Source organism: Leptosomus discolor, chromosome 7, assembly GCF_034619465.1.
Source record: "Leptosomus discolor isolate bLepDis1 chromosome 7, bLepDis1.hap2, whole genome shotgun sequence".
In the NCBI taxonomy this organism is placed as follows: Eukaryota; Metazoa; Chordata; class Aves; order Leptosomiformes; family Leptosomidae; genus Leptosomus; species Leptosomus discolor.
This window is the reverse complement of record NC_141397.1, coordinates 3,576,286-3,588,521: the sequence shown is the minus strand read 5'-3', so window position 1 is coordinate 3,588,521 and position 12,236 is coordinate 3,576,286. Positions and strand designations below refer to the sequence as shown.

The 12,236-nt window shown below is 40.1% G+C and overlaps 1 protein-coding gene across 1 annotated transcript in view; it reads right to left on the bottom strand.

Annotated features, from left to right (window-relative positions):
• The window catches only part of PHF14 (PHD finger protein 14), a 144,667-nt gene that overhangs the window by 116,108 nt on the left and 16,323 nt on the right, over positions 1-12,236 (bottom strand). The window contains exon 4 of the mRNA XM_086468151.1: positions 1,537-1,696. Within this exon, the coding sequence (XP_086324277.1) occupies positions 1,537-1,696 (160 nt within the window). The remainder of the gene's footprint in view (positions 1-1,536; positions 1,697-12,236) is intronic.

Below are 12,236 nucleotides of genomic sequence, written 5' to 3'. Positions count from 1 at the left end.
AAATTAGTTACTATCAATACCTACATCTTAAATTATTTTCCAAATACGCCAGGAATGGAAGATGTCACATGAGAATTAACCTGCTTATTCTCAAAATCAGACCTGAACTCCATCCTAAAACGCCCATCTCTGGCTCAAATTATCAGCAGTGAAGCATACTCTCAAAAACCAAGAATACAATTTTCATCATTCAATATAAGCTTAATATAGTAGGTCTGTCTGAACACCTTTAGCACAACTTCAATTTAATTTTGTTATTTTTTTTCCATTACCTGACCTCAGCGACCCCCAGTCCTTCACTCTCCTAAAAAGCAGCAGAGTTCTCCTCCCACTTCGTCGCACTCGAAAGTCAATAGGCTCGAGCAGAGTCTGTACGAGGTTGCAGTGGCATTACCGTGCACGGAGCAGAATACTTCAGAAAGGATAAAGTCAACGTTTCCTTCCTTGAAATGGAGCACATGCTTCGACTTTCCCCATGGCCACACACTTCTCCTGATCCAACAGGACAAGAAGTCCGGGAGGTGCTTTCCCCCTCTGCTGGGTGACTTCTTCACCCATTTTTGTGACGCTATTAACTAAAGAAGAGAACTTTGGTCTTTTGCTGCTCTTCAGCATTAACCACGAAAGCAGCACAATACTAGCAAAATGAGGCTGATTAAATCCAACGAGCAGAACACGCTCAAATTCTACAGTGACCGACGGCAGATACTGAACACTACAAGCTCAGTCACCATCAGAGAACTCCTGTGAGCAGCCACCCCGGCTGTCCTTGCTAGAACATACGACCACTATTCAGCAGCGAGGCTCAGGGGACTCCAACCCTGCTTTTCTCACTGTAACCTCCAAGCTTCAGCAAACCCAAAACAACCACACAATTTTTCTCCACGTCTCTGATCGCCAGTCCCTGCTGTCAATAGTTCAAGCCATCGGTTAAGTGAGAGAAGCCTTCATCCTTGCAGATCTCTGAACACTGAGCAAGAGTTTTTGGGCTATTAACTTCCTCTACACAGAAACCTTTTTGTTTCAATGTAAACTGGCTTCCTGATGCAAACAAAAATTAAAGTTTCCTTTTGAAGACCTTCACTAGCATCTTTTTTTGTTAAAAAACATGCATCACACAAGTAGTTCACGGGAACAAAGGTCTTCCAGTATATCCAGTAAGACACCTATACACATGTAACAACACATGGTGACATCATACTAAAGAACAAGATTTATCATTGCCTGAAGTAAACAGCGATCTCTGTTTCACCTAGGCACATCTTTTGCTCCTCAGTCCATAGATCTTCATGCTCTAATTCACCTTAAGACATGTTCTTAAGATAATAGTAGGCATGAAGAACATTAGCAGCACACAAAAAATTAGGGAGTTGACTACCCAAAGAGCACCCAACTCAAGAGTGAGGTGAGAGAGAGAAGACATCAACACCAAAGGTTAACTGATGACGCTGTCTCCTACAGGAACAGACTAGGGCAAAACCCAATCTTTTAAACGGAACACGACATCAAATTCAAAACATCACTCTTCCGTCTTACCTGCCTGCATCAGTCTCCTTGAAGATCCCATCCTGGTTAGGACACAATTCACAACTAGGCGTGACACCGCATTTGCAGGCGTCACAAAACCAAGGTTCCGTGGAATTCTCTGAAGCTGAGCTCATTATAGAGTCACTCTCTCCATCAACACCATAGCAACCTACACACGTGAGAAACAGAAGAGCAACGTAAGAAAAGCCAATTGTAGAAGTGGGCGGCTGTCGGTTGTGACTTCAGCAGGAAACACACACGTGCACACTCAGAGGAATGATACCGAGTCTTCCCGGAAAGCTTACAACATATTTGCAAAGTTTATCTTCAGTGCAAAATTTACATTTTAAAGAGATTCTAATTCTAAGAAGTAATTTGTTTTATGTGATTGTCTTAGATTATAAACTGAAAAAACAAGAAAAAAAAAAAAAGGGCTGGTTTAGTCTTTTAACAACACTCGGTGCTCTTCCAGCCTATCCATTAAGAGGGCAAGTAAGAAAATACGACTTAAAGCAACCAACAAACTCAATTTTTTTCAAATAAATAAATACATTCCAAGTTAAATGCAACAAGCTAAGGGATACGTGAGCATCTGCAGGCTTCTCTTGGATATTCCCGTCCTTCTCCTTCTCCCTACCCTGAAAATGAACATTATTGGGGGGGTGGGATGTGTGTGTTTCTTGTTCTTTTTTTAATAGGTTGATTACGCCAGTAGTGTCCAGTCAACAAACAGGCACTCCACTTTTCCACTTTGCATTCAGCATCCAAATCAACTAAAAGAGAATACACACGCGACACAAAAAGCACTATTTGCATACTTTAGGGGTTGTAGGACTGACCTGAAAAGACCTTGTTAACTTTAAAACCAAAGTAGAGTTTGCAGAGCACAGACTGACAGTTTTGAGGCGCAACATTAGTGATGAAGTATATTAGGTTTTTTCTTAAGCATTCTCATTTTTACCTGGTTTTAAACTATGGCTAGACTTAATTATTCTGTTTCTCCATTCTTCTTTGGTATATCCACTGTATTCTTTGACTGTTAAGGTGTCTAGGCATACTTAATCACCACAAATTTGGAAAACAGTGTTTTTAAAGTATTTAGAAGCTTATTATTTAAGTTTTGCACAAGAATAAGAGTAGTAGTAGTATTACTGCTGCAAATGACAAAAAGGAAAATCAAAGCTTATCACCACAAAACTGTATTTCTCCATATGCCACACTTTGAACATTTATCTCTAATTCAATACGAGGAAAATATTATTTCACTGTCAACACTTAAAAACACAGCAGAGACTTTATTAAAAGGCTAAATTCGGCTGTTTGTCAAATACAGCGACTAAGTCAACACTTGTGCTTGCAGAAGAGTTAAATTACTGAATTCTGCAATTAAATAGCAACATGATTTGTTACTTCGGTTCATTACCCACTGACTAATAAAACAGCAACAGTGCTCTAACTCCTCTTGCGACAGACACAGAGGTCTGCATGAGAGACTAAAACAACATTCAGGAAATAAGCAATAACACTCTAGGAACTGTTTAAGAAATAGTGTCTTCCATGACAGAATGAGGCTCATCAATAAGAATTAAAAGAAGAAGCCAGAATGCTTCTTTTCACTAGAAAAGCTTTCCAGAGTCAGAGGGCAAGCAATGCGCAGAAGGGCGTTCACAGACAGGAATCATTCGGTATATAAAAGATCACAGAGCTCACACAGAAGGTAGATCCATTTTCTTTATCATGTGGTATCAGCTTTAAGCAGCATTCCAGAAAATCATTTTTTTAAAGTTCTAATATCACAGCCTTGACTACACGCCAGTAAAGCTACTTTTAAGCAATGACATCAATATACAAGCACACAGCCCACTGATATCATAGAGCTGATGAATAATTAAGCTTTTTATGATTCGCTCAGACTTCAGAACATACTACCATCTTCCACAATGTACTTAATAAAAACTACCCAACGCTACAGAAGCAGTAATACTGCCATCAATCCATATGGCAAAATAAAATGGGTTTCTTTCAACAACAGATGCTTCTTCACCAACTGAAAGTAATTACATTTGCTTTTCCAACCTAAGTGCCATCAGTCTGCTAAAACCAGAATGCTGACTTTCCCAAACTGTCTTACCTTCATTCCAAAATAGTTGCCTTATTGTACCTATCAGTCATTTATACCTGATTTTTTTTTAATCCTCCTTCCTACAAAAGAACACATATGTGCTGTAATTATTTCCATCCTTATCATATGTGTTGACCTTAAACATTGTTTCTGTAACAATATAAATCTAGGTCCTTTTTCTAGAATAAAAAATAGTGTCTGGATTTTTAACCCAAATTTTCTGCCCCAATTTGTACGTAAGTCTTAGTGACAGCTTTAAAAAGTTTAAGATCTCCAACAGACAAGGAGGCATTCACTCTTTTCCCTAACTGCCATTCAGCAAAAGCTAAACACCGCACTGTTACAATCAGCCAAAGAGGTGGTCATTAACTGGAGAAAATGAACTAAATTATCATTAATCATTGCTGATAAATACAGGGAAACAGTCTTGTCCACAACAGAGCTGAAGAAAAGGAAATCCAGCCCACCAGGCTGCCGCCGACTTGGTGGGCGCTGCCAGATAAAGCTAGAGAATCAGAGCGGCGATACCAAAACCTTGTTTGCTCTGAAGCCAGGCAAGCCACAAAAGGCTGCGCTCTGGCAGCTGTTTATACCCACGTGCATCCGAGCGTTCCTTTAACCTCGAGGGAAAAACCTTCAGGGCAAGGTTTCAGAGAAGGTGCTTCGGAATTGTTCTGGATTGAGTAGTGGCACGGCCCAGTTTCAGTTTGCGCCCAAGTAAGTCTGAACTCTGCACAACAGGTCTGGAGAGTTTCCTTCTGGGAGGAGTTCAGACTAATGTGTGTAAATAGTGAAACAAAACTCAGCTTGACGGACAACACTTTTAAATCAGTAATTAGGTAATGACCATAAACACTTAACTTGGGACCCCACAGCTGAAGTTTCAATTTGATCTAATAATACTTAAAATGAAGAGCTGAGCCCCCAAATTAATCAGAAACCACTTGTTAAGCTGTATTTTTTGTTAAGGATACACAAGTATTTTAACCCAGAATTTTTCTTATGCTTGCTATAAAAAGTCATCTGCTTTTGGGTTGTTACAGGGCAACAGAAACCAAAGGAGAGATCAAATTTTGTAATCCCCATATTGGTAACGCAAATATGTTGAACAGCTGTATTCATGAAAGGTCTGTAAAGCTACACACTACAAGACAACAAATCTTGCATGTTTTGACACCAAAAATCAATATGTATACAAAAATAATTAAATTCCTTCAAAAAAAACTAGCAGTGAAAGTTCCTTGCAGGCAAAAAATACATATCGAAGCAAAGAATTACGCGTTGCTCCATTTTTAAATAATAAAACTTTCATGATTCAAAATCAGCAAAACAACTCGGAACAAAAAACAATGAATGACAAAACGTATTTGTCCTGATTTAAAGAACGACAGCTAACACAACGATGATGTCATTTGACACTAAGATGCCTGTACAGGAGCAGATTCTCTGGTTTTCAAATGGACAAGGAACAAAACCCCACTTTGTTTCACTTCCATTGACATATAGAGGCAAAAGCAGTTTCAACACAAAACCCTCCTGTAGAAATGTATCAATTTTGCTAAAACATTGACTGTCAGTCCAAGTTAAGTGTATTTGGAACAAGGAAAAGCTCTAAGCTCATGGTAGCCTTCACATGGGATGGGAGAGTCTGACTCTGCCCACCCAAACCAGAGCAAGGATATTGATCTACTCTCCCATAACCAGGGCTCTGATCACACGTGGTGGTTATCCCAGAATAAACACCTCAGTCTCTTCTGCGAGTTGCTCCACTTCTATGTATAAACATTACAGCATTTATTGTACTAGATGTTTACCAATTCTGCAGCCTAACTGCAGCAGGTCAAAATTCTTCCAACATACTGAGAAACAAACAAAAAAACACCAAAAAAAAAAAAAACCACCAAAAAAACCAACAAACCAAAACCAAAAACCAAACTCCAACACCTCACGGTTTTTCAAGAAACAGAAATCTAGTTTCTGACTATTAACTAGCAACCGTAATGAAAACCCTGGCAAAGCTGAGGAATGCTGCTCACCTAGTAAGCATCTGTAGTGTTGAAATTAAACCCCAAAATTTCAAGATTTCTCAGCATACTCATTTTATTTCTTGTCTTGTTACCACAAGCTGCAACACTAACTGCCAAGAGAAAAACTAATTTGGTCAGATTAACATCACATTTTTTAAACAACAGGAGGCTATCCACACCTTGTCAAAATTTAGAACTGTGGGTAAACGGATTATCGAGTACATCCAAGCAAGCAGAAGCAATTAATTAACACTCATGAAAATGATGAACTTGCAGTTCTAGACCACACTTCCAGCACCTTTCACTTTCCAATTTCAAGTTAACTTTGTAACAGCTATGCCAAGCGATTCCCATTTCCCTTCGTAAATTGAGACTTTTCTACTGCATGGCTTTAATTGAATTTGTGTGTATTAAATCAAACCTACAGTACAAAATGCACTTGATAAAAAACCTAAACGCACTTTTGGCCAAATCTGAAAAGTAACAATACACAGATCAAGAGTTCAGAGTTTTTTAAAACAGCTGTATTTTTACCATGGTAATATTATTTTATTTGTAACAACTACCTGTTTAAATATATCATTTTAAGATCCTTAAAACTGCTGAGTGCAACAAAGGTTCAATTTACTACTGTCTGCCCTCTTTTCCTACACTGAAAGAATTATTTTGGTCCTATTAAGAAAAAATTTTAAAAACATTATTTTATGACTCTTTAAAACGCATAGACACACAGATCCAAAGCTGCTGCTCGATAAATCCTTCCGTTGCAGTATTAAACAGTTAAGCAGATGATCAAGAAAAGGTTGTCCAATCTTTCCTGTAGGAATGGTTGGGAATTGCTGGCGTTGGAACAGAAGGCGGCGTACAGGCTCGCTACAAGTAGATCTCCCAAGCGACACCGGGAGGTGACCCTTAGGTTCTTCCTGCAAGCACCGCAGTGGTGTTGATGGTGCGACTCCTTAAGGACCAGAAGGACAACAGAGGAAAGGGTGCACACCTTGTGAAGGACATGTTTGGTTTGGGTTGCCATCACTGCATCTGTGACCTCTTCGGCCTGAAGTCAACCACCCGCCCCTTTGACCGGAAAATACGTTGAAGAAAATAATACAATTTTGCTTAAAACGTGTGCTGCCTTTCCTTAATGTTCACGACAATTCTGGACGCTGGATCTTCAGAATACCCCCGAGAGCCCCTTTTCAGCTGAAGTTCACTAAATCCTCACGTTGTATATTCTTAGTTTACTGTATCGCAACTCCGTGTCTGCCACCTCCTCGAATACCTCTTACACTACACGATAAAACTGGTGTACTGTAATATTAAACTACGAATTTAAACACATGAAAGGCAAGAAGTTATAACTCTCACAACATTTACTGTTCCACAAACGGTATCTATATATTACGATTACAGCCAAGTTGTCTATTGAGCGTATGTCATATTATACAGAAAGCAAACTCCTTTATTCCCTGATTTTAAAGTCACTGCACTTTGCCAATAGCTTATTTTTTATGTGACTGTCATTAAAATGAAATTGCTAACGCTTTAAAATGCTACCATTAGAACAGTGTTGTGACATTTATACCACTGAGGGAAACGGGAAGAGAGACCTAATGTCTTGCCTTGGCTGTGTCTGTTCCTCCGTTTCTCCGGGAGGGTAATTTTTTGCCAGTCAAACAGAACATCTGCATACGCTAACTACAGCCACACATCCTCTGAAACAGCATCTTACTGCAAAGATCATGAAAACATGAACTTTAAGGTAAACTGTAGGTTTGCAAAATGAAGTGCTGTGAGATCATAATATGTAAAATATGTTACATTCAATCCTTAACTGGACTAACAGTTTATAGAAAAACTGGACTAACAGTTTATAGAAAAACTGGACTAACAGTTTATAGAAAAACTGGACTAACAGTTTATAGAAAACAGCCATTAATCAATTCACACATCATAAATTCAGAACACTACTTTTATTCAGTAAATGGGGAGTACTAAACTACATGATTCTGCAAAATGAATTTTTATATCAGACAGCAGCAAACCAGGGTAAACAGCAAAATTAAAATGCAAAAAACATTTTAACTAGACTGTAAAGCATATGGCAACTTCACTATTGCTTTTAGCAAGAGCAACGTTATTCCCTGCCCTACACATCACAGTAAAGCAAGAAAGAAAGAGAGGGGATGGAAAAGAAACAGCTGGAAAACCGCAGAACTTCTCTCATTTGATTCACAGCAACGAACCCAAGGGCAGTAGTTGGCAAGTGTGCTACCTCCAGCGCGGGCACACGCTGGGATGCGCACCAGACATTTTCTCCAGACACGCTGCAATCAGGATGTCAAAAAACCTGACACCACAGTTGGGGGTGTCCTGCTTTTACAAGCTCTTACCACAAAAGCGTTTATCGAAAATGACAGATTAGTGCCTAAAGAAGATTTTTATAAAAAGAAATGTGAATTATCTCCACGCGGAAGCAAACACTCTGAAAAGCAACTGTACTACTACGAATTCAGGAAGAAAGATTTTTTTTTTCCTCAAGCAATATAAAGGGTTTTTTTTGAAAAAAAAAAAAATTAAAAATAGGTTGATAGGTGAAATGGGAAAAAAAATTAATTGATGGACTTATTAATCAACTACAGGCTGATAAGACATAAAAGTTGAATGCAAAATGTGAGTATTAAATACACATTACATGTGTGCTGCTTACATAATTTTAGAGGCAGTTACAGATTTCTGTTATTTTTGAACCAGTTATTTGCTCCACAATGTTTATAGATTTTTGGACACATGTCTGCAGAGCAAAGAGCTTTAGGACAAGTGATGCAGGCCACACAGGCAAGAGGAACATCACGCAGCAAATGGTTGCACTGGGAAGGAAACCGAATTTCGAGCCACCTCAAAACTTGTCAGTAAGGAAGTAAAAGCGTTTTAGTGTCCATGAGTTTGGGTCCGAATCAGAATCCCCCTCTAACTCTTGCCCATGTTACTGGGTTCCACATGAGCGCTGGCAGGGTTGCTTCCAGATGAGCTGTCACCCCTCTTTTCCCATGGAAGACCTCATGTAGGAGTCGATGAGCGCCAGCGAGCAAACCAAAAGGGAAACACCCCCCCAGTGCTGAAAGGGGCTGCAGGAGAGGTGGGGAGGGACTCTTGATCAGGGAGGGCGGGGATAGGACAAGAGGTAGTGGTTTCAGACTGAAAGAGGGGAGATAAGAGATGAGATATTGGGAAGAAATCCTTCCCTGTGAGGGCGGTGAGGCCCTGGCACAGGCTGCCCAGAGGAGCTGTGGCTGCCCCCTCCCTGGCAGGGCTCAAGGCCAGGCTGGATGGGGCTGGGAGCGACCTGGTCTGGTGGGAGGTGTCCCTGCCATGGCAGAGGGTTGGAACTGGAGGATCTTTATGGTCCCTTCCCACCCAAACTGTTCTGTCATTCTGTGACTACAAATCATGACTGAACAGGCACTCAAAGGGAAAGAGTGCTGGTACCACGTACCCAGACACATGCCTGAGGGAGCAGCGGGCACAGGGAGAAGTGACCTTGGGCTAGAAAAGTCGAAACTCACTGGAGCAAGGGAGAACGGAGTTCTAGACACTGCCTGGCTTCAAATGCAAGGCAGCATTAGCTTACCCTTGGAAAGAGGGCAAGGGATTCCGGCCACCAACTACGCTGGCGTGAAGCCCCTTCGGGATCACAACGGGAAGGCTCACCTTCACGCTGCCACATGGGAACTGGTCAAATATCGCATGGGACCTGCCCTTTGACCAGGAGCTACAAGCAGAGCAAGAGCCCCCTCCAGGGAAGGAAGGGAGCCCTGGTGTCCAGAAGGAGGCTCGACTCAAGGGCAGCATTTTCACAGCTACTGAATAACTTCATATTAAAGGCAGCCACCACAGAAACACCTTCTCCAGTCACCTGAAGGTTTCTGAGGGAGGCAGAAACTTCCACTTCAGCAGAGCACAAAGGCACAAGCCAAGGGTATAAGACTCCCTGTGAAGTAAAACAGTTTCTGTAGTAGTCAACAAGGAGAGAGAAAATAAGGTCTTCAGGAAAAGACCAATCAAATCACCAATATCATCCTTGTGTGGTTCCCTTGGTGGGACACCAGCAGGGTGCGAAAGGAGTGCACTTCCTTCCAAATAAATATCTACAGCACTACAGAAAAGTAGAGAAAACATATCCATTTATGATGCCATTTGAAATTGCATACAAAAACAATGGAGAAAAACCCTGCAGTGTTCCAGCAGCTTTGTTTGGGCATTTCAGGACAACAGGCATCTTGGCTTTGAGATTCTAGGGAAAGACAACCGCTGAATATCGAGATCAGTGCACACTATTCTCCCCAACTGCAGGCAAACATAGGTAAACATCACTGCATCGATTTCTATTCAATTCATAAATAGAAGCATCTTAATTCAATACTGTGCGAGAAACAGCATCTTCTGAAAGATTCAAAAGCTCAAATATCAGAACAAATTTCAGGACACAGCATGGTGTCTGCAGCCACAGCAATCCACCTACTAAAAGAAACCTGCAAAATTAAGAACAAATTCTTGGATTCCAATGTGTTTACAAAACAGACTCACTTATTTCTGGAACACAGGTTTTTTTCAAACTACAAAGCAGCTGTGCGTAAGGACTTCTTGTAATAACTCCTGCCTATGGCCACGATCTGGGCACACGGTTCTGAGGTAAAGATTAAAGCCAGTGATATTAAAAGTAAACCTTGCCTCTATTAACATTAAACAAATTACTGTCAAGGTTGCAAGTAATGTTTATATGATTAGACAGTAATTATTTCTTCAACTGCTTCTCCATTTATTTTTGGAAATCACCGGAGTTGAGCGATTACGCCAACAGGAACAAAAATTGTTGCATTGCATTTTGATTTTGACTGCAATTTCTTCATGATAGTCTGTGTCTTCACTTATCACCGATGCATTCAGAAGCAATACAATGAGTCAATGACCACTGGCCAGGGGTGCAGCCATCTCCAAGTTATTGAACATATGTACACACAAGATCACTGAACCAAACTACAGCTTCCAAGATTCCAAATGTTTTTGTAAAATTTTGATTTGCTGCAAGCAATCATTTAAACAAATTACTGGAAAAAGCTCTGATTTATAGTACGTGCTCTTACTTACCATTATAATATATCAAAGTACCGAAAAAATACACCAAAATAAATGTTCATTTCTACTTAAAACTATTTACAGTTTGACACGCACATATCTAGCAATGAAACACACACCTAAAACGTTAAGTAAACTTCCAAGCTGCATTTACCACAGATGTGAAGTTCATCTTGTTGCTGGGGAAATGCACATTTTTATCACAGTCAACAATGCCTTTCACCTACACAGCTTGCTTATTTTTTCCTAAGACTTCACCTATTCAAACAGAACTTCACAACTGCTTTACATACGCTTTTAAGTATTTATTAATAAAATAAATTATAAAGAGCTAAACATTCAACCAGAAGCGTGAAAAATTAACCACCAACCCTTGTACAGACTGCAGAACTTATCTGAACAAACTAGCAACTTAAATCTCCTGAATTAATCTATTTTACTTTGTGACAATAACAACGAAAGAGGCATGTACACATCTTACTCTTCATATAGGTGGGACTACAGGGAATCTTTGCCTACAACACTGTAAAAAGAAGAATGGCAGCAATTACTTTTAGACAGATTTTGAGCTAATAAAATTCAAGTGACTTTTGAACTGTGGAACTATTTTCCTGTGGAGGAAAGCCAGCTATAATCTTACCTTTTGTAAGGACAAAGGTTTAGTAAACTAAACAAAGTGAGGAAATGACCTTTTGAGGATTTTTAAGGCAATCCTCTGGAAAAAACAAATTTGCCATCATTTTATTCTAAAAGGGCAGAAGACCATTTTTCTGTCACAACCATCCTGCGCTTTAACATGACTAACTGTGCAATCATTAAATAAATCTTACAGAAGCATTTTCAGGGAGCTGCACAGCTTTGGGGTTTAGATGTACTGACTGTAAGTAATGTCTGGGGAAGTCTCAAACAGGCATTCATAACTACCAGCAAAAGACACTTTCATTCCATTTTTCTTTTTTTTCTCATGAGTTAATACTAGACTGTGCTGGGGGAGGGGGGAAGAACCTATCAAGATTCTATAAATCTAACTTTAGTAGCTTACTGCATCTTAAATCGGATATATTCTACACATTACTTTCCAAAAACTTCACAGAGGTAGGAATTCTGCCAGCATATCAAGACACCTGCCTGATGCCCTCAAAGGCACCTAGAGTGTGATCCAGCTCATCACAAATTAGGTCAACTAAACTGCTCCCTAAGCCCCGCTGACAGTACTGATTAGCTCTTCAAAGGACCACAACAGGATTTCAGGAGCTAGAGCACATCTTGACACGTTAACAGAAGGCACCCGACCCTGAGCACGGAAATTCCATCCCCAGTTTCCCAACCGATGTTAAGCAAAGAACTGAACTAGGGCTCATTGCATGAAAACCACTGTTTTGAAGCAATTTTCAATCTAGTATGAGAAAACAAAAGGGGAGTAGGGG